At 43.3% G+C, this 23,882-nt stretch overlaps 1 protein-coding gene across 1 annotated transcript in view; it reads right to left on the reverse strand.

Moving 5' to 3' along the window:
• Positions 1-668: 668 nt before the first annotated feature.
• LOC138247080 (sialic acid-binding Ig-like lectin 13) overlaps positions 669-23,882 on the reverse strand; it is a 329,775-nt gene continuing 306,561 nt past the window's right edge. The window contains exons 10-12 of the mRNA XM_069201827.1: positions 17,983-18,086; positions 16,745-16,826; positions 669-6,422 (exon numbers count right to left, since the gene is read on the reverse strand). Of these exons, the coding sequence (XP_069057928.1) occupies positions 6,312-6,422; positions 16,745-16,826; positions 17,983-18,086 (297 nt within the window). The 3' untranslated portion in view covers positions 669-6,311. The remainder of the gene's footprint in view (positions 6,423-16,744; positions 16,827-17,982; positions 18,087-23,882) is intronic.

Here is a 23,882-nt window from a genome sequence, read left to right on the forward strand (position 1 = left end):
TCTTGATAAGATAAAGGTATTTCTAAATATACGTATGGTCTGTATTGGTCAGGTGCATTTGCAAGTGTATAATGATGAAATGTATTTGTGTTCCCATCAACTGCTGGAAAAGAACCCAAGAATAAAAAAGTTCTGTTCTGTAAGCTGTATGGGCATCCACCATGAATGTGACTGGACCCCCCTGTGGCGTTAGGCCATTTTCTAATAAGTGTGTAGTCAGAGGTTGTCTCATTTTGACTGCTATTTGTACCTGCTGTGGATTCGCCATTATAGTCAGGCTATAAGTTCAGAGAAGGCACACCAACTAGGGTTTTCCCTTTTTAAAGTTCAAGCTTGAACAACCCCCAGTTACAAAATAGGATAGCCTACGTAGCTGGGGTGGAAATCCTCAGCACCACGGACGTCTCTGTATACGGTATTGAGACGTCATTATATATAATGAGACAGAGATACTCCGGAGGACCCAAAAATTAGAGCCTGACCAAACGTTGGTGGCGCCATGTCGCTTAGGCTCTCATTATTCTAATGAGACTACTGGATTTCCAGCTGCAGAATCGCCCGCGGTGTGGGAGACTGAGTCTAACACACTGCGGGTGACAGTTGTCCCTCCAATCCGGGTTTTACTCCGGCTAACTAGCAGTGCCTCATCTCCATCAGAGGATAGTGATGATTGGGCAGCCGAGCACATGACATACTGGGCTTCTTAGGGAAGTTGTGGGTACTCAGGTCTCATCCGGTTCTCTCACTTACAATTCAGTCTTGTATATAAATGACAAACAGAAGCAGTATATGCTTCAATAATAGTTTAATAAATCGACTGCATCTTAGAAAGCAAAGCATGAGCTGCAATAACCAGGACAACACAACAGGACAGTATTAAAATTGTGACTAGAAGAGTGAAGCATAAAAACAACGCTATCATATTGTCACTGTTGTCGATAGACTAATCCCTACCTAAGCTAGGATAGAGCACAGCATGGTAAGCTCTAATTCTGCCTTTCAGGTATCCCTGGGAAGACATCAACCCCCATACCTGAGCAAAGGCCTACGGTCTGCGTTAGCATCTGTAGCGAAGCATTCGGCAATCAGCATACAGTTGTGGTTCTCTGGCTGGAATCTCCCTCTAACGTGTAAGGGACAAGGGGGTGTTTTTATAATAACACAGCTGATGTTCTGAGAAAATGACCCTACGTAAGGCAGTGTACCGTCTTGCAGCCCTGGGAGAAGCACAGAGTGATCAAGAATGTCTTGTTTGAGAACAGAGTGCTGGCCTAGGCAAAAACAGTTAGACAGATGAAAATAAAACAAGACCGGTAAAATTGTTATTGTAACAATAATAAGGCGAAGCCAAATAAAATGTATCTAGGTTAAAGTGCACAGCGGCCTAGTGTGTTAAAATAACGTGCATGGAGCTATAACTAAAATGGCTACACAACACCCTCTTTTTCTGCCTTTCTGTGTCTAGTCTCTCCTATTCCATCACCCTCACTGTCTCTGTCACCCCACCAACCAGTCACTCTCCTCTCCCTTCTGTTCAACCACTCTCCACATAACACTCCTTCCGTGCACCAACACAATTTAACATTTGCTCATTTTCTTCTCTAATTACCTTTCTTTCTATCATCCTAATACTTTGTCAGCCTCATCCTCCACTTTCCCCCTCCCTACTCCTCACCTTGTACTCCCTGCTTGTCCCTTTCTCAATTAAGGTCTAACAACCACATTGTTCATTGTTCTGCTGCTATATCCTCCTCCATCCACCTGTAACACCATATTCATCACATTTTCTGCTTCATGGCACACATCGCTCTCCTGCTCCTGTGTAATCAGCCCTTCTGTAATATTTATTCTCTTCCCTTCTACTCACTTTTTTTACTCTCATCTCATCCACCTCTTTCATTACCATTCTTTTTCTTATCCTTTTTTCCTTACCCTCATCTTTCCTTTACTCACACTCTTCTCTAATTACCTTCCAGTTCTCATCTCTGCACTATTCCCATCACCATTTCCTCTTGTCAAGAATCTAGAATTTTCGATTAAATTCATTACCCCATAGCCATGGACCTGTTGTTTTTTTAGGATTTCTGACAAATGGACAACATCACATCCACAGCTGCGAGTTAATAGATAGTTATTAACAGTTTAGGTGCTCAGCCTTTCAAAATGCGCCCAAACACAATTTCTTGAAGCTCAAATGAATGTGTTGTTTATTAGGGTTCTGGGGCACTAAGAAGGTCAAAATGTTTATGTTGATGGTAGGACTTTATATATTTTACAGCACCTGCTGTCCTAATCTTGAGGCCAAAATGAAAAGCTGAGTAGCAATATTTGAATGTATGAAGCCACAGATTGTAAGAACAACTTGGCAGTAGGTACATTCTCCCACTATTTTATCTTATTGTTTTAGTATCGAGGGGTTATAGCAGCCCTATAATCCATTTCTATCTATGTGACATAAAGGAAGAATTTGTTGAGAGAGAATAAAGGGTCCCTTTAAGGGTGTTGTATGTGTTTTAAACTCATTCTAAATATGTTAGATTCAGCATTCCCTCTGGAGATTGGGAGTAGGCAGGAGACTCATAGTCTGACGGGCAAGAGCTGCCACAGAAGAGCTGCCAATACTCTTCTTCATATAACAAGAACTTGTTCTGCCCCTGCCCATGATGTATCTGTGTTTGGCTAGTGAAACTTGGAAACATCTTTTCAGTTCAGAAAAGTCAAAACTTGTGGCATTGGCAGTGTACTTTTTTCAAATAGTGTCACAAATTAAGAATAACGTCACAGCAGGAACAAAATAAAACAAACAAACAAAATAAGTTGATAGTATGTATAATGCCAAAAACTTTTCTTGAGACTGCAAACTCCTATAAGATTGTTCTGCCATGTGCAGGGCTACTTTAATTATCCAGCAAGGAAGGCCCACATTATGCAGTTAGGTGTTCTAAATTATATGAAAAGAAAAGGCAACTTGTGCAACCTAATGTTGGCATATTTTGAAGCAGTAGTCACACTTTTCTCGTTTTACTCACATAAACTCTGTATAGGCAAATGCATCACCAAATACAGCAAAACAGAGGTAACCAGTCTCTTTGTGACAAGAGGCCTGCCACCTCTTGGCAACACATTTGGTATTATTTTATTTTAACTTTTAACCTGTGTGAGCTAGAATCCCTTTTTTTAAATCGGTAAGTTATGCAGAAGATGATGGACTACGTGGCAAGTGTGGAAGATCCATTATTATGTAGAAATCATAACATCAGCTGAAGCACACAATTCTAGCAGCCCTGGCTATGTACCATCTCTGAAGTACTCTGTATTGGGAGTTTGCGTGAATCTTTTGATGCAATAGACGTGTCACAGGTACCTCTGCTTTTTTCACGTGTTAAGAACCCCTACCCCCACGAACTTCACACCTGTCCAGAAGCACTTCAAATTGCCCACCACATTGGAGTTTGTCATTGAAGTTGAACAATTAGGCTCAGAAAGTGAGCCTGCAGGCCCACGTGGATCATAAATAAAAAGAAAATATGTTGTCTACTTGCACATGGGCTTTGGGTGGGTCACGAGGCTACACCGGGCAGGCCTGCAGCCCCCATGCTAGAAACGGGCATGGTGTATGCCCACCAGCAGGGAGTAGTCGCCACTCCCAAGCCAATTACCCACACCTATGGCTTTTTGTCACCTCGAACTCCAGAGGGGATATTTCTTCTACCACTTAAAAGCAGCTCATGGTTCCCTACGGACTGTGGGTTCTCCAGAAGTACTGGGCTCGGGCAGGCAACCTTCTGCAATGAACCTCCATTGATGACCCATTTTAAGTGACCAGCTGTCCTTGCAGTCCGTCATCTCCTGCAGTTGGACAAGGAGTGTCGCTGCCACTGTCTAGGGTTTTTTCCTCATCCCCAAGCATCACAGTCCATTGCACCTGCAGGGGCCCTTAGGTGCTGGTCGCTCCCCATCCCTTTGTTTCCCTAAGTGATACTAGCAGTAGGAGTCCCACTGTTGTGGTACACTGTGGCAGCTGCCCTGTTATCAGTACAGTACTCGGGGGCATCTCGAAGGGATCAGCCCAACGCCACTAATGGTGCTGCGCCCGTGCTCAAATACCGCCTCAAAGCAATGAAAAGGGCGCTGCCATCTTGGATTTTCGCCCTTGCAGACGTGGTTCAACCCGCCTTTCAGCTGCTTTATGCAATGCTGTCTCTCACAGACAGAGGCGAGAGGGCCACACTCACCCATACTGTTCTGGGGCGAGGCGGGGTAGACGTCGAGTTAGGATGTTGCCTGATGTAGTGGTACACTGGGAGCTCCTCAAGTTGCTGGTGACTCCATTGGCGACAGGCCACGCCCCACCCAACCCCCAAGAATCCAGGCCTCGAGGCTAAGTGGACTAATGCATCCTGTCCAGGAATGCATGTTTGGTGTAATGATCACGTGGTTCGTACGACCGCTTCATCGCTTCAATGTGTGGCTTAGCACTGGATGTGTCATCTTGCTTGCAGTGTCTTGTGAGGGAAAGAGTGGCAATCCCTTGGCCTCGTTGTTGTAATGTTTTACTAATGATAATATGTATGATTGAAGCAGCTGCATTTTTTCTCCATGGAGAATGTTGTATACAGATGTACTCTATGACACATGTGATGTGCACTGCTTGCACACACATACAGTCCATACAATGTGTACAATTTTATTTCTTGAATGATGTATTGCACAAGAATGTACTCATCATTTCTGTGAGCATTGTACGACTGGCAACACATCTATCAGGGATCCTTTAGATAAAGTGATAAAAAGCAGAGCTATACCTGCCTATGTTTTAACAGCAAAACCGGACTCCACAAACTGAATATTACAAAGATTTCTACTATTGGAGTGCTAATGTTATTCTCTATGGCGCCAGTAAACAAAGGGAATACAAACATTTAAATGGATTTCCTTTATGTTCTAAGCAACAGTAAGCGGAGAGCAGCATTCTTAACCAGTATACATACCAGAAGCAACATGTGCATCACTAATCCCAACTAAACATTCCTAGCTCCAGGCAAGACCGATTGGCATAGCTGATACTTGTTTTCTCTGTGAAAGTGCCCAACCTCATAGAATATAAATAGCATTTTACATTTACGCATCAGGTAAAAGGAAAAACGTGTTTTCATTATGACCCATCCCAATACAAAGATATACACGTTGCAAAACAAAATCTTGATTAAATAGTATTATGTGCAAATAAAGATGAGCTGATTTACATTAAGTTACACTTGTGTGATTAAAGCCTTAACTCCTTACTGTTTGATTGGTTATTTTAGAACCCAGTGTAAAAACCGAGTGCGAATAACATTTGTGCAGGTAGCAGGAGTGTCACTGAGTCCATTTTACACCACACCAAGTACCAACGAGTTAGAGAGGCATGGACACACACATTTTGGGAAGATTTATCACTACTTTGCATTGTTGCAGAATCACACAAATGATACGAAGCAGCACAAAGTGGGTTAGGTGTCTACTTGCCAGCACAAAACATTTTTTGCTTTGGAAAGTTGCCTTAAAACGTATACAAACGGCTCTTTTTCACTACTTTCCGTCAAAGGTGTGTGTCATGGGTGTGTCATAGGTGGCACATGCGTGTCCCCACGCTACCGCCTATGGTTTTTAATGTACAGCCCTATATACTCAAATTGGTAATCAGGGCTTTGCACCAAAAAATAACACCTCCTTGAGGCATGCGCTAACAAAGAGAAATGTTATTATTTCTTTTATCTTATTTTCACATTGTATGTTTGCAGCACCCTACAGCATACAGCAAATGTGTGTTAAGTTTGAAAGTTTTAAAGTTACGCTAAGTGTAATATTTTGCACTGGAAGGGTGCCCCTCTAGTGCAACACCTATGCTAGACTACACACACACCCACTAGAACCCCCCTGTTTTGCGCTAGGTGCCCTGATGGTTTATCAGCTCTGCGGAAGAGAGCAGCACCCCCATGGGTATAGCTGTGCGATGCCCACTCCCCAAGAGCACCCCAGGGCAACAACTCTGGCTGCTGCGCTCATTATTAATACATCTGTCCTTGGTGTGCTTGACTTGCTTATCACAATATTTTAACGTGCACTGTTACCAACTGTGAACAGTTGAGATTTCATGTCTGTCTCCAACAATCTCTTGTGACATTTCTGTGATGTATTTGTATTTTTTATTTTTATTTTGTGTGCAGTCCGCCTCAGCTTTGTCGTCTGTGCAAATTAAGTCCATGTCACCCCTGGCAGAGTGGTCCTTCCACAAAAGATCACCAAATACGATTCGTCGACAGGCGTGGCTAGCGTCTCACGGTTGCATATTCCACAATCTCCTCTCCAGTAGAGGGCGTTGGAGCGGTTTCTGAACTCTCAAAGTGTAGGATTGTGGCGTAATTGAGCTCCTCTGAGACCTTGTGCCAAAAATAGGAGGAAAAACACATAATTAGAAACAAGGCCTCTTTCTATAGTTCATCATCTATCTATGTCATTCATATGGATTACATTTTATGGGTAACTTGATACTGTATGGAAAACAATTGCCACCTGCTTAATATTTTATTGGAATGTCTAAACCTTTCTTCCCTACAACAATGCTAAGAAGTCTAGAATCAGTAATCACCAATATTAAGCTTTTCAAAGCTTTGAATATTTTCCCACAAGGCAAGTGTCTTTAAGGTTCAATTGAGTTAAATTGATACTTGCTAAAGTAAAGCGATTGTGAAAAAATGATGGTTGTACTGGTTGGTTCAGTGAGAAGAGCCACAGATAAATTTAGCGGTACCTTTTGGGGGCGCTAGAATATGTTACAATTACTATTTTTTAATAATTTATGTATATTGTAATGTGTTTCCAAGCTGCCAGTTCGTAATGAGATTATATAAAGAGAATAACATTCAATTTATCATTTCTTATGATGGTGAAATCATAACTCGAAAATTTACAGTCACAACATTGTGACTGAAGTATCAAGAGACAAAATATGGAAAGGTAATTAAGGAGGTAATGATTGATTTACTATTCTTAACTCCACATATATGCTCTTTGGACAAAAGTATATACATAAATATTACCAAGGTACATATATGTGGAGTTAGGGATAGAATATGTATAGACCTTTGGATATTTTGTTCCTCGATATTGTTGTAACAATATTCTGTCCTGTAGTTATTCAGGATTTGATATTCCCAGCAGACACCTTTCCATGTTGCATTGGAAGTGAGAACAGTCACACCATACAATTTTTCACAGTGTAGGCTGGACATCCTTCTCCATCCTGAAGTTTCAAAAACGTTGGGTTGTGCCTCAAACGCTTACCTTGTCCTTGTTTCTCAATTGGGGGCGGCTCCGATGGGCCTCCACCATGCCAATAAACAATATAGCCCCGGGGAGGTGGTGATCCCTGGGGCGTGGGTTGGTCGTACGCCCCTGCACATAATTTCCCTTTGGCCCCGGAGAGGTGGCGGTCCCTGGGGCTGCCGATAGTTGCAGCTGTCCCCCCGCACTCAAAAAAAAGAATGCCCATGCGACTTGGGCCACCCGGGGCCTTAAAAAAACACAAAGCACGTGTTTAAAAAAAAAAAAAATGAATTCGATCTGCCGCAAATCCAGGAGAACATTTTTAAAAAATGCCTTTTAGCCCAGGGAGGGGGGGGGGGAATCCCTCTGGGAGCCCACCACCAGAACTAAGGGGTCACGGAGTCAGGGAGTCTGTACCCTCGTCCCTTTTCTTTTTTTTAAAAACTTTTTCGGGGACTCGTCTACCTAGTCTCAAGATGGCTACCAACACTTCCTGGTTGAAATTTGACATCCAATCAGATCTCTGCACGAGATCAGGAGGGGTTGCGAATCCTTTGAGACATTTTTTTTCCTTTAATTCCTCTAAAACTACGGAATGGATTTACACCAAAACAAAAAAGGATTTCCTTCAGGACCTACCTTTCTGCCTAATGTGGTGTAATTCCGTACAGTACTTTCGGTGCTATAACTGTTCAAATCCCTGTGGAAAACGTGTTTTGGGACCCCACTTTTACTCAGCCCCCCCAGATGGATCACCCCAAAACTTTCCAGAGAACAGCTGACGCGACTGGCAAATCTTTTGGGAAAGGTTTGTGAAAAAAAGTGTTTTTTACTTGCCTATATCTTTGGTGCAGTTTGACAAATCTTCACAAAACTTTATATATATAATACAGAGCAATTGGCTTTACTACTGCTCATTATGATTTCAGCATGATTCATTCTGCTCCTGGTGCATCATACCGTATTCCTCATATGTATGATTGGCACTTATATCACATTTTCTGGATTTCCATTTGATTCTTATCCTCTTGAACCATTCTGATTCTGCACTTTTGCTGTGGGTTTGAGTGCTTTATAATTCAATAGCCCGGCTTCTATTTAACTTGATATAGTTCTAGCATTGTCTATGAATTAGTGATGTCAGCATTGACCGGCAGATACACAATTTTAAGACACCATAGGAACTCAGCATTCTATCCTTACAACAACCATGACTGCTCATTTTACAGTGACACTGTTGTGGCAGTGGGTCCTAATAACAACTTATTGTCTGCTGAGATGTTGTGTGAAAGAGTCATCTTATGGACAATGCAGAGTATGGAGAAATGCTTTTGCAGTGAAGAATTGGTGAAGAAACAGTGACTGCAACATTAAACTAAGAGGGACAGAGAAACAAGAAATATGTCTTCATGGAAATCAGTGATCTTGTTCAATGGGCTCGCTACTTTTTTTAAAATCAGAAAAGGACCACCTTAGCTGAGAGGTCTATAACATGATTTTCTAATTACAACACATAATACTTTAGTTTTTGGGGACAATTTGGTTTGTGGTATTAACAATAATAGAGGTTATTACTATTATAGTAAAAGGAATGGTGCCGGCATGCAATAGATCACAAAATGAGACAGACAGTCACAAGTGGAGGTTGGCAGGTAGAAGGAGAGAAGTTGGGAGGCCGAAAAAGACACAGGTGAGACAGAGAAGCGATATGAAGAGAGAGAATGCTAAACCAGAGAATAAGTTTGATGGGGGTACAGAGAGATGGGTAGAGAAATGCAACGTACAGAAAGGTGCAGTAGAAGGAAAGGTTAGACAGACAGAATAAAGTGACACAGAGAGGTGAACTAGGGCGATCTGTATGCAGATCATGCACATATGTCCAGATCACTTAATCACCGGGCCCTTTGAGGTTTGCCTCCCTGGGCATTTGCCCACATTACTCATGCCTTATAATGGCTTTGCAGGGAATGAACAAAAAGCAGTTTTGGAGAGTCATCAATGCTGCACCATTTACAAAACTTAAGGGCTTACTATGACTCCAGTGGATAGAAAAGTCGTCTGCCAAAGTCCTGACAGGTAGGTTGCCACCAGTGTGGCAACCTCCCGGCCGGGCCCATTATGAGTTTCCCGCTGGGTCAGCGGACGGAAACACAATTTCTGCCCGCTGGCCCAGCAGGACATGGCCTACAGCATTGTCTCTGCATCATAATAGAGCCGGCGGTAATGCCGTAATGCGTAGGGTACACTAGCATCTGTTCTAATGTTCACTGTCTGCAAAACATCGTCAGACCGTCGTGCAAATGAAATCTGGCTGTGCTGGTTGTCCGACCTACTGCCACGGTCATAATAGGACATTTGGACCGCCGCATTGTCAGTGGTCCGACTGACCGCCGGGGTCGTAATGAGATCCTTTATGTGTAAACACTGATAACACACATTTTGATGATTACAAAGTAAATGGATCAGCCGATATGCCAGATCCAAATCTTGACAATGTGTGACTTTCAAGATTTGGGTCTGGCATATCTGCTGATCCATTTACTTTGTAATCATCAAAGTGTGTATGTTATCAGAGCTCACTCATAGGAGCAAAGGATGAGCAGTCAACATTTTTAAGGGATACTGTAATATGTAGACAGGGTATTCTTCTTTCACTTGTTTGGCTGAATCACAGATAGGTCTATCTTCCATATGAAACATACATTGCAATAGATAAATCACAGATTAAATTATACCTGGAAGTGTGTGTGCTGATTGGATTTGTTCTGTATACACAGCATGTCCTGCTCCTTGACTTTTCTCAAGTTATTAGTCCAATGCATTAGATGCTCAGACCCCTGAAGAAAGGACTTCAGTGTAAAACGTTCTAGCATTTTTACCCAAAGAACATCTGCCAGTATTGTTGTACTCCCTCTTTTGTGTCACGGGAAATAGCACAGTCCTACTAGACATGCTCAACAATAGCCCAAGTGTCAGTGTCGAAAAGGCTTTTTGCATTAAAAGCAACAGTAGAAAAATGAAACATAAATTTACCTAACTTAATATACAGAAAATTATGTAATTGAACTAGAAACCTGTCGGGTACATATTATTTATTGTGCTATAGCTTTTTTCTCTATGCAGAAAACACATTTGTGAAAAAACAACACAATCATACACTTACATACTTATCAGGAAGCTTCAATTAAACATTTGTTGCTGTTTGTGTGGAAGCCTTCCTTTCAACATAACTTTTGTTTTCACCAAATAGTCCCACGCGCCTAATTTATGACACAGGAAATGTTTCCTAGGAGATGAAACGATAAATCTAACAACTAATAGCATGAGGTGAGAGATGTTTACTCCTTTAACAATGAGTGTATGTTTGTCTCCAATGATAGTGAGAAAAGCTCTGGGAGACACCTGTGTGTCAAGCCAGACCTGAAAATGGGCGTTAACATTCCTTCAATGTTTTTGCACCACAGTACTCTCCATCTGGTGACGTTACTTCCACTGGGGAGTATTTCCATCCAATAAAACCACGAAGGTTTCTAAATGCCCCTTTCATATCCACAGAATGCAGACAACCACAAGTTGATTTAGTATGACATAAAGGTGCCACATTGTCTGAAAATAAATATCAATTATCCTCCTTAATGAGTACAGTGTAAGATTATAAAAATGGGTGGGTAAGTTTGAGTGTTTTTCCAGAAGGGGCCAATAGAAATTTTCTTTGGCAGTAAGAAGAATATTGTAAATCCTATAATTTTAATTAAATGTGAAATTAACATGGAAGAGACATGACTACTGACACACACTAATATTGCATAGGTGCAGTGTTTAAGTTGTAACATAATAAGTGCTGTGTCCCAAAATTTTGCTCAGAAGCCTGCGACTCATGCTAGGAATGTCGAGGTGCCGAACACATGGCTGTATAGCCTTGGTTCAACCACCTGCCTCTTTCATCCACCACCAGACACTCCCTACCCCTTTATTTCACACTTTCAGTTTCATTTTCATCACAGTTTTCTTTTTTGTTACTTTTTCAGTCTTTCCTTTTTTCCGCACCTTTTGTCTTTTTCTGTCACTTGCTCTAGGCCAAAGTTTGATGAGGATATGTTTTATTGCAGCTTTGTATAGCGTAAACCCGACCCCAAGTTATTGGAGAGCTTTATATTAACACTAGTTAAATTACACAAGGCCACATTCATATTGTAGGCACGGGGAGACTGCATGACTTGCTCAGAATCGTTCCCCAGTTCCAAAGTTGCAGCTGTGACCATGTCCTGGCCCCATAACTAAGTGCTAGGTCCCAAAAAGGAGAGTTGGTGAGTCTCACCTGCACCCATTGTCTCAGATACACAGTGAATGTGATATTTTGATTCAGAAGGGAAATGTACAGGCAACGCTTTGGCTTTTACCTTACAGTGTCTTATGTTTAATTGAATAAACTATTCAGTCATTGTAAATGAGCAAATGGGTTATGTGCAGATAGCAGTATTCCTTAAAAGATAAGTGTGGGAATGGGTCCTAAGCCATAAACAGATCACAATCATTTCTTCATTTCTGTGAAGGGGCTGAAAAAGCATTAGCTAATGTACCAAGGGTAGGATAGTCATAACTGAGGAACTTCAACTTATAGTTAATCATGATGTACAAGGATGGAATAATTGTAAATTTCCTGGGAGAATATGATGGATCAACTTTGAGGTGTGGAAGATGTAGAACATGTGATGTCATAAAGTGTTGGAGTTTTGATGGAAGAGAAATAGAAAGACGCCCATGAAAGGGATGGCATTTTATGGCTTAGCTGGGCCATTACCAGTAGTATGGTGGGCAATCTGTGGTATTTAGGTTACCTGTGCCTATGTAACTAGATGCTGCATGGTTCTGGAATGTGGGGATGGAACAGCTGCCGCGTGACCGGTGGTGGAGTTACGGGAGGTGGCAGGAAGCCATACGCTTCCTCTCATTAAACACTGCACTCACCTATTAATTGTATTCGTCCTCCTTTACATAAGTATAGTCTCGCAGTGAAAGAGACTGCTGAATCTGGCCTTGATGTTTATGTCATCAATGTTTGATGTTGGCCAATGAGTGAGAAATTAGGGACAGATTTTAACAAAAAAGCAACTTAAGACTTAAAAGGGGTGGGGCCTTTTAAAGTTTGGCAGATACAGGACATCCACCCATAATCAGCGTAAGCCTCCTCCACTGGCCCCTTTTAAAGTTTCAGGAAATGCACAGGAGCACAACAACTGCTGGAGTCCACTGTTGACATTTCAATTACTAGGCCTGGATAAACTTTGTACCATTTACTATCATTCACTAAGGACTTATAGATAAGTTAAATATGTATAGGAAAGTACCCTCTTTTTGCCATGGTTACCCCCATTTTCTGCCTGATGTCAGTGTGCTTGACTGTGTTCACTGGGATCCTGCTAACCAGGACCCCAGTGATTATGCTCTCTCGCCTCTAAATTTGGTTGTTGCATACTGGTAACCCAGTATTTCTCTCACAATTGGCATACTGGTGCCCCCTTATAAGTCCCTAGTATATGGTACCTAGGTACCCAGGGCATTGCGGTTTCAGGGGAACCCTATGTATTGCAGCATATCTTTTGCCACCCATAGGGAGCCCATGCAAAGGCTTCCGCAGGACTGCCATTGCAGCCTGCGTGAAAAGGTGCATGCACCCTTTCACTGCCATTTACACAGCACCAGGTCACTTATAAGTCACCCCTAGCAGGCCCTCCAGCCCTGAGGGCAGGGTGCAGAGTACCTGTGTGTGAGGGCACCCCTGTACTAGCAGAGGTGCCCTCACGACCTCCAGGACGATTTTCCCGGACTTCATGAGTGCGGGATGCCATTTTATGCATGTACTGGACATAGGTCACTACCTATGTCCAGCTACATAATGGTAAATCCAAACTTAGCCATGTTTGGTATCAAACATGTTGGAAACATACCCCAAGGCTTTTGCAAGCATTCGTTTATGATTCCATGCACTCTGGGGGGTCCTTAGAGGACCCCTAGTATTGCCATTCCAGCCTTCTGAGGTTTTCCAGGCAGCTCCAGCTGCTGCCACCTCTCAGACAGGTATCTAACCTCCTGTTGCTTGAGCAGCTCAAGCCCAGGAAGGCAGAACAAAGGATTTCCTTTGGGAGAGTGGTGTTACACCCGCTCCCTTTGGAAATAGGTGTTACAGGCTTGGGAGGGGTAGCCTCCCCAAGCCACTGGAAATGCTCTGAAGGGCACATTTGGTGCCCTCCTTGCATAGTCCAGTCTACACTGGTTCAGGGACCCCCAGTCCCTGCTCTGGCGCGAACCTGGACAAAGGAAAGAGGAGTGACCACTCCCCTATCCATCACCACACCAGGGGTGGTGCTCAGAGCTCCTCCAAGGGGTCTGTGGGTTTTGCCATCTTGAATTGCAAGTTGACAGGGAACTTTGAAAGCATCTGAGTGGCCAGTGCCAGCCGGTGATGTCAGAGCCCTCCCCTGATAGATGCTTACCTGTTTAGCTGACCAATCTCCCTTTCAGGGCTATTTAGGGTCTCTATTTTGGGTGTTTTTTCAGATTCGGATTGCAAGACTTCAGCAGGAATCCTCTGCATCCTCTACTTCACCTTCTCATTGAAAAAACTGCATCTGGACCCTACAGGAACTCTAAAAAATGCAACAAAGAAGCAAAGATGACTTCTGCAACATTTTATCTTCAGCTCCTGCCAGCAACTGCAACTGATTCCCAGTCGTGCATCCTCAGAGGACAGGCTGTCTGCAGCCTGCACCAGAAGAGGGAAGGAATGTCCCTTGGAGTCATTCCCCTGCTTCAGCAGGCACCTCCCTGCATCAACGACCGGCAGCGCGGGTCCCCTCTCCTAACGAGTTGCGTGGATCCTGCATTACGGGTGGCAGACTGAAGTGGTCCGGATGGTCCTGACATCCTACTGTCAAACTTTGGTGGAAGAAGGAGCTTGCCTCCCCACACAAGACAGTACCCCAGTGCACCACGTGTTTTGCAGTTGCAAAGGCTTGTTGGCATCCTTCCACAAAGTTCTTTGTGTACCATGCAGCTCCAGCACCCAGCACTCTATCCTGCGACGCACATCTTCCTGAGTGGTTCTCTGGTGGTGTGGGAGCCTTTGTTGTAGTGCTACGTGGGCCTCCTTTTGCACCTCTTTGTCCCCGTGCTGTGGGACTCCTGTGCGTGCTACCTGGTCTTCTGTGGGCTCTCTGAGTTACTGAGGCCCCCTCTGCCTCCCCCTCCTGGGTAGAGTCCACATGGTGCTTCCTGGTCCCAGGCAGTGCTATTTTCTGCTAACCGCGAGCTTTGCATGTGCCAAGGATTGTCAGTGGACTCCAGCAACACAAACCAGACTCCAATCTTAGATCCGGCGTGGGACATCATCTGCACCAACCAGGAACCGGAATCCATCTTCTTGGGTGCAGTACTGACTGTTCTTCTTCACCTGTGGTTCTTCTTTTGCACCTTCATCCGGGTTAGCAGGGGCTCCTGTCCTCCCTGGACTTTTCTGTGCTTCTTGGACTTGGTCCCCTTCTTCCACAGGTCTTCAGGTCCAGGAATCCACTGTTGGTGTCTTGCAGTCTCTTCTGGTTCCTGCATAATCCTCTTTCTCATGTTTCTGTGTGTTTTGGGAAAGTTACTGTGTTTTACTCCTGCTTTCCTGGGCTCTGGGGTGGGTTCTAGTACTAACCTTTGGTGTTTTCTAGTACTCCTGGTGCCCCTCTACACACTACACTTGCCTAGGTAGGGAACGACATTTGCATTCCACTTTATTAGTATATGGTTTGTGTTCCCCCTAGGCCCATTTCTAACTATTGTGATTTTCACTATTTGACTGTTTTCTAACTGTTTTTACTCCTGTTTTTGCATACTAGTGTATATGATTTGTGTAGTACTTACCTCCTAAGGGAGTATATCCTTTATAGTATCTTTGGCATTTGTGTCACCAAAATAAAGTACCTTTATTTTTGTAACACTGAGTATTTTCTTTCATGTGTGTGAGTACTGTGTGACTACAGTGGTATTGCATGAGATTTGCATGTCTCCTAGATAGACCTTGGCTGCTCAGCTACAGCTACCTCTAGAGAGCCTGGCTTCTAGACACTGCCTACATTTCACTAATAAGGGATAACCGGACCTGGTATAAGGTGTAAGTACCTTAGGTACCCACTACAAACCAGGCCAACCTCCTACAATATGCCAGTCAGGTATTGTCCAAATGCACATACACATTAAGGAGTCGGAGCACATACATTAGGACCTAGTCTGCAGGACCCAGTTGACTCCAGAGTTACAAACCAGCAGCATCAGTCCAAAGACATAAGGGTGATCTTTCAAAAAGATACCTTTCCCTACACATGCACGTAACATATTGGTTTGAGTGCTTCTCTGTAGGCAACCATTTAACTGAAAGAGTATATCTTTGTTAGTGTAATCTGCATTTTGTTCACCACCTTTGAAGTGGGACCTGACCTTCCCTCATCCATCTGCTAAAATGTGACATTAATGAGGGGTCGCAGTATCGGGCACTGATTCAGGTTGGGCCTCCCTGTGTTTTTGGTCAATTTATTGCAGAAACAGTACTGGAAAATGCAGTTTCCACATATTTTTAAAATATTTTCTTAGAGGGATTACACCCCCACAGATCCCCAGGAAAACTTCAAGCTTGTTTGTAACACTTGTTTGCACGCCAAAGTTCGTTATTGGGTATTATGCCCCACCACTTTCAAATTCCACCAGTTGCCACGGCAACATGTTAATGTTAGCCTTTCTTTTTTCACTGTCCATGTAAAATAATACTCTCAGGTTTTCATGTCACCCTAGAATGTTATCTAATATTATGTAATTTTGTTTTCTATGGTGTTGGAAATGGCACACTGTGGTCGCTTTGAAGCACCCAGTCACCCAGAATTGCATTGTTAGAGTTATCAAGGTGAAGGGGAAATTCTACAAAGGTATGCAGTCTAGTCCAGCATCGAGAGTCCAAACCAGCCCACTCTCTTGACTTCCTATGCGAGGATCTCATTGTATTACAGTTGGTCCCAGTTTCGACCACTTGAACTTAGCAGCTACAGTTGTCACGTTATATTATTGCCTGGGGGTGGTTGTATGGCTATAGGGTCGTGGGATGAGTCATGTAGTACAAATCATGATGAGACAAACCTTGACCTGCAGCCAATGAAAGTGATTCCCACATGTGCAGTAACCCAAGCTTTGATTATTTAAGACTTCTGTATCCTAATGGAGATCACAGAACATCAGAACATTTTCTAGAGCCTACAGGTATACAGCATAAGTGAACTGATTGCCTCTAGCTGTTTTCTAACGTTTTCTAACCTCAGGCACACTATTAAGTCACAATGTGTGTGGCCATTGATACCCACGGAAGAGAAATTTACCCCCTTCATGCACTCTAAACAACGGTCCTTACCTGCTCTTCCTGCTGTCTTCCTGGAAGCTGGCTGTAACTTTCTTCTACATCATTGCACTTAGGATCAATGAGCTCTGGATACCTGCAATAGACAAACATATAAAAACTATTTCAGCACTGAGCTGTTTCCGCTATAATTCATCCATAGTGTTTTTGCATAGATTGAGCCTTATGGTTCTTCCTGGTAAATCGTCTGGGAAAATGTTCAACATTCATATCTAAGCAATCTAGGGACCAGAAATTGTATGACCAATTGATAAACATGAAATGCTCTGAAAGTGCTAAATATGGTGATAAGCTGATTTAGATGGCATCAAACTGGAAATGTTCTGACAACTAAGTGGAAGAGGCACAAAGCTGTGAATGTTTTTTTATTCAATCTGACGCCTAGCTTTCAGAAGTTCGAGCATCTTTTAATGATGTATAAAGACATTCTGCTTAACTATTTCATCTCAACAATAGGTCAGGTTGGATTTTGTGTTCTTTGAGTCTTTTGAAATGGGTCAGTGATTCCCAAACTTTTGACTTCTGTGGACCCCCACTTTATCATTACAGGAACCCGGGGACCCAGACTGAATCAATGTTGGAATCCAGGGACCCCCTACTAAGTCAGTAATGAAAGCTTGGGACCCGGCCTAAACATTGTTGATGATTTGAAACACAAAACAATTCACAAAAAATGCAGAAACAAGCTTTCATCAAACACATACGCAAATAACACATTTTATTTATTTTGCAATCAAATATAAATAAAAAATAATTTTAATAGAAAGGGTGGATGTTTTCTAAATTAAATTGAAGACACACATTGTTCATACTATATTCTGTTTGATACTAATTTAATTTTCAGCCACAATTTCAAATTCCTTGACATTTACAGTACGTTTTTAAATTTTCAATCGTACATTAAGCCACTTTATTTATATACACTATAGTAATCTGTTAATATTAGTTAATTTTCTAAGCAGTCGCAGACCCCCTGAGGAAGCTTCACGAACCCCCAGTGATGCCCAGACCACAGGTTGGGAACCACTGATATTGGTTATGGCTGCAGACATTTAGGCCCGATTTAAATTTATCAATTAAATCTCCTTTTTATATTTTACCTTTGGAACTTGGTATTTATTCAAGACCAATACAGGGTGGAGACAGCCTCTTCCCTGGCAGGTAGTTGAATGGATGCAAGTGAACACACTCTTACGCCATGGTATAAGTGCACGTGGTGCATGCTTACTCACTCTTGCATGGGTCCCCTCTCATTCCGGCCTCTTACATGGATGTAGTCATCTATGTTTCCATAGAGATGCTCATTCATGGGTATCTCTTCCTGATTTTCAACATGCTGTGAAACAGAATAAAGAGCCAGTGTATTCCAGAGGAGAACATCCACCATGTAAACTAAGTAGAAGAATGTGGTAATTATAAACCGCACACTAACTGCAACATAGTCATGACACCTGGTAACAAACCTTACAATGCAATCAAGCGTTAAAGCTTAATTGTCCTGACAAAACAAAAAAGCATTTTTGATTACATTAACGCTTCACAGAACACTGCTTTCACAAGAGCTGGGAACATGCTTTGTCAAAGCCGTAGGTCTGGCTTATTATTATTATTATTTTTCCCCCAGCTGTCCAATAAAGAAAATCCCAAAATGAAAAGGTATTTTAGGCTACAACAATGTGAAATGCTGGAGTGTAGTCCCTTGGCTGAAGAGTACAGTCAAAGAAAATTAATAAGATGAAGGTTGCACTGTAGACGGTGAATTTAAAAGGCAAGACCGGACAATATTGCATAAGAGGTACATTTGACATAGAGTCAGTATTTTTGTTCCACCTTAAAGAAAGCCTGTTTGTGCATAAGTATTTACTTTTTGAACACAAGAAGTAGTAAAATCAACCACATATTAACGTGACAGCAAAGTACAACAAGTCAACGTGTGGGTGATTAATAAATAGCACTGGGAGGTTATAGCACTCTCTGGCGTCCAATTCCAAACAGCATGCATATCCTAGACATAAATGCCACAGACCGGCAATCAAAATGTTATCCTATTATGTAAAGCTTTTCTTGTAAAAATCCAAGTGCTGCATTTTCTCCTTATAATTAAATGGATAAATATAACACTATCACATATTTACCCTTATCTTCAATAGATTTGAATGGCAACTTTGAGAATTCTTACCTGGAACACATACAAACAATTTGTAATCCTGCAGTTTAGAGTTTAATTAGGTTATCCTGTCCTTAGTCGACCTTCCATCTCCAGGTTGATAGATATAAAGATGGGATCATGATAACACTTGGTTCTCCAGAAAATGATACAGATGTTTTACTAAGACGCCCATTAGCAGCTTTCACTCTATTGCAGAATAGTAGAATTCAATGTGTGGATGCTGAAGATTCAAAGAGCTTATTCTACCCCACAGACCTGATGACCAGAAGGAGTACTTTTCTCAGCGTATTGTCGCTTACTCCCACTGTAACCTCATATTCTTGCCTGTTATTGAACAGTTTCAAGGTAACTCTCATCTATACCTTTCTTTACAAGGTTGCTGTTGTCTGTCTCCATCCCAAAGAGCCAGCATCACTGTTGGACTTTTGCTTATGCAGGGTCATCCTGAATCTTTTTGCCTCCTGCCTCCTATTTTTTTTCTGACCTTTTGCTGTTGGCTTTTGAACTCTGAGCACTTTCCCACTGCTAACCAGTGCTAAAGTGCATATGCTCTCCGTGTAAATTGTATGTAATTGGTTTATCCATGATTGCCATATTTGATTTACTAGTAAGTCCCTAGTAAGGTGCACTAGAGGTGCCAGGGCCTGTAAATCAAATGCTACTAGTGGGCCTGCAGCACTGGTTGTGCCACCCACATAAGTAGTTCTGTAATCATGTCTCAGACCTGCCACTGCAGTGTCTGTGTGTGTATTTTTACACTGTAAATTCGACTTGGCAAGTGTACCCACTTGCCAGGCCTAAACCTTCCCTTTTCTTACATGTAAGGCACCCCTAAGGTAGGCCTTAGGTAGCCCCAAGGGCAGGGTGCAGTGTATGGATAAGGTAGGACATATAGTAATGTGGTTTATATGTCCTGACAGTGAAATACTGCCAATTTCGTTTTTCACTGTTGCAAGGCCTGTCTCTCTCATAGGATAATATGGGGGCTACCTTTAAATATGATTAAAGTGTAGATTCCCCTAGAGAGTAGATGGACATGTGGAGTTTGAGGTCCCTGAACTCACAATTAAAAAATACATCTTTTAGTAAAGTTGATTTTAAGATTGTGCGTTTGAAAATGCCACTTTTAGAAAGTGAGCATTTTCTTGCTTAAACCATTCTGTGACTCTGCCTTGTTTGTGGATTCCCTGTCTGGGTCAGTTTGACAGTTGGGTTGTTTTTCACCTCGCACTAGACAGAGACACAAAGAGGGCTGGGGTGTAACCTGCATTTCCTGATTAGCCATCTCTGCTAGGAGGGAGGGGTGGAGTGGTCACTCTCATCTGAAAGGACTGCCTGCCTCTGACAATGCCGGCTCCAACCCCCTGCTGTGTGTCTGATGCCTTGCCTGGGCAAGGCAGGATTTCACAAGTAGGTGTGAGTCCCCTTTGAAGAAAGGTGACTTCAAAGACTAAAATGGGTATAAGAATGGCACCCAAATCTACAGACTTTAGAAACACTTCTGGAACCAAGAGGAACCTCTGCCTGGGGAAGAGCTGATAGCTGAGGGAGAAGTGCTGCCCTGCCTGTGACTGTGCTTTGTGGAGCTTTCCTGCAGTGCTGCTTCTGCCAGAGTAAGAGGGCAAAGACTGGACTTTGTGTGCCTTCCATCTTGTGAAGAAATCTCCAAGGGCTTGAGTTAGAGCTTGCCTCCTGTTGTTTGAAGTCTCAGGGACAGCAAAGACTTCTCTCTGCCAGCACCTGGAGTCTCTGGAGAGACTCCTGCTCTGACAAGTGGTGCCCTATCCAGTCCCTGGGCCCTTGAAAGGAAAGCTGGTGGAAATCCAAGGAAATCGATTTCGGACGACTTCGGACCGACGCCGCTGCTGAATCCAGTAACGCCGCCTGCACCTGACGCCGTGACCTTCGCTGGAACGCGACGCTCTTCGCAGGCCTGACCCCGCAGCAGCCCCACTGAAGTCCGCGACTCCGTGGAAGTCGCCGCACCACGTCGTGACCGACGCCGCTCGAAGTGCGCGGATTCAACGTTTCGCACAGACGCCGCGATCCCCGACTTCGCGCATCGGCTTGTTTTCACTCTTCACCAAAGGTACTGTACTAGGGGGTCTACACGACTCCGTGTCCGGCGCCGCTGGTGTCAGCTTGTTGGGAACGACTCCGTCACGACGCCGTGTTAACATCTCATCGAAGCATTTTTGTTTCTAAGCGCTATTTTTGAGTTTAATTTCTAAAAATTCATAACTTGACTTGTGTATGTCGGATTTTTGTCATTTTGGTCTTGTTTTGTTTAGATAAATATTTCCTATTTTTCTAAACTCGTGTTGTGTCATTTTGTAGTGTTTTCATTAAGTTACTGTGTGTGTTGGTACAAATACTTTACCCCTAGCATTCTGAAGTTAAGCCTACTGCTCTGCCAAGCTACCAAGGGGGTAAGCAGGGGTTAGCTGAGGGTGATTCTCTTTTACCCTGACTAGAGTGAGGGTCCTTGGTTGAACAGGGGCTAACCTGACTGTCAACCAAAGACCCAATTTCTAGTCAGGGTAAAAGAGAATCAACAAAAAGTTTTAAGATGAGATCTAAGTTTGTCACTAATGGTGTCAGCCACGGAATTCATGCACCTGATGTCGGTCTCTTGTGTTGCCTCAAATTTAAAAATACTGAACTTCTCCAACTTTACATTGAAGACTTAGGGGATCATTAGGACTCCGGCGGACGTCGGTAAAATGGAGAAAAGTACTGCCAACAGGCTGGCAGTACTTTTCCCCATATTAAGCACATTGGCGGTTTGGCTCAAGCCAAACCGTCAATGTAACACACAGACCGCCTGCGGGATTATGACCCCGCCTACTGCCATGGTTTTCGTGGCAACCTTTCCGCCACGAAAACCATGGCGGTAGGCACAATCAGTGACAGGGAATTCCTTACCTGTTACAGATAGTGGTCTTCCCCCCCCCCTCCCCCCCCCATGTTTCCTCCCCCCTCCAGACCCTCCTTTATTTATGCACCTCCGTTCACACATGCATTCACACACTCTTTCTCACATTCAAGCATGCATGCAGACATCCATTCACACACACATCCACACACCTGTACATAAATACAGACACACATGCATACACACAACACACACCCGCCTTCATGCATGCACAGACATACACACACACCCTCACACACACCTCCACCTCCCTCCCCTGTCGGAGAACCCAGCTTACCTTTTGTGAGGGGGTCCTCCGGCAGGAGATGGATCGGGGCGCTGCAGCTAGCAGCAGCATCCGCCAGCAGAAAACCGCCAGGCCATATCATGTGTCATGATACGGTCTGCGACGGTCTAATGGCGTGGCGCTGCTGCTGGCAGCAGCATCACCTTACCGCCGTCTCCCGGCATGGCCACAGTTGAATTTCCACCATCCTTCTGGTGGAAATCCGGCTGTGGTCATAATCCGGCTGACGGCTGGTAGCCGTTGCAACGGTCTTTTGGCGACCATCGCGGTGGCGGTAGGCGGTATATACCGCCAATTTTATAATGAGGCCCTTAGTGCGTCCAGCCTGCCAGGTAGTTTGCTCCATACCTCCCTCTGTGCTAATTATGAAACTTGTGGGTCTTATTTATAGTTTAGCAGAATGGGTAGTCAGAGATAGTTAATTACTAATTTGGAAGATGTCCTGTCCTCCATATTGTAAGTGCATGATATCCCGGTGCACTTGTAACACAGTGTACAGGATGTCAATCACATTTGTGACAGAGTGTCATTCGGACAAACTCTAAATCAGATCGTTTATCTTCAGAGTAATTGACTGCCTTTATCATGTTCATGTCTTTATGAAGCTCATAACTTACATTACAGGGCGCGTGTGATGTCAGGCTAAATTGCATTGGTTTGACTTGAAACAAACCTTGCTTGCTTGTAAATAACGTGATCCAAACATAAAGTCAGATGTATTATTTTATTTATTTATTTACTGATATATTCTTAAATAGTGAAGTCTACTCTGGGGTATGAGTGCTCTGTTAATGGAACAAGGGTGGGCATTCTGCTAGGATGACACTAGTGCCTTTTACATGTCATTGACATCCACCCAGGTTACAGCACACAGCATCAAATACGTCTTGATCAGTCTTTCTCTTCATCCCAACTGGCAACAGTTTTCTATGATACCCCAACATTCCACACTATGCCGACATTCCTACAGGAACATTAAAGGCGCAGTGCACATGAGTTACAACACACACCCTCCCCAATAATCTTAAAAGAAAACAGGCATGCACAGGAGCTTAACTATAACTTAGCACAAATGCTTTTAAGAATTGAAAAAGAAAGGACAAATCTGAATGTTAAAATGTAGCCGAATGAAATGACTAAAATATACTAATATAGATTTCTAAAATGGTATATAAAAAGAAAACAGATATAAGTGATAGCAATTTGCCACTTTTTTTAAAATGAGTAACATAGGAACAGCTACTGGTAATACTGAATAGTTGACTATTCAAATTAAACTAGGGGGATTATTTACAAGCCACTGTGTGCTGGCAGAACGTCACTTTTAATGATGGTCCAGCAGCATCCACTGCAGGGCCATATCTACAAGGCCACATAAAGCCACTGTTAGACCTGTCAGCCTTAGAGTGGTCTTCCCCCAAACCTTTTGCCTGCCAAGAGCAAGATTGGTCAGTGGAGGGTGTAAACCTTTTCCCTACCCTGACCCCAGAGCAGCAGAGGGGCTGTCACCAGTTGTTGGGAAAGTTTGCTTCTCAGTTTTCCCTCACCTCTGGGCTTACACATCTGTGTATCCGTGACATTGATAGTGGAGAAAGCCCCCTGTCAAAAGCAAGATTTACAGGCTGTCTGTGAGGGCCAATGTCAGAGAGGAAGTTTATAAGATGTTGGAATTGGGGTTGATTGAACCCTCCAGTAGCCCTGGTCCAGCCCTGTGATGCTGGTGCCAAAAGCTGCCCCACCG

This window comes from Pleurodeles waltl, chromosome 7 (genome assembly GCF_031143425.1).
Source record: "Pleurodeles waltl isolate 20211129_DDA chromosome 7, aPleWal1.hap1.20221129, whole genome shotgun sequence".
In the NCBI taxonomy this organism is placed as follows: Eukaryota; Metazoa; Chordata; class Amphibia; order Caudata; family Salamandridae; genus Pleurodeles; species Pleurodeles waltl.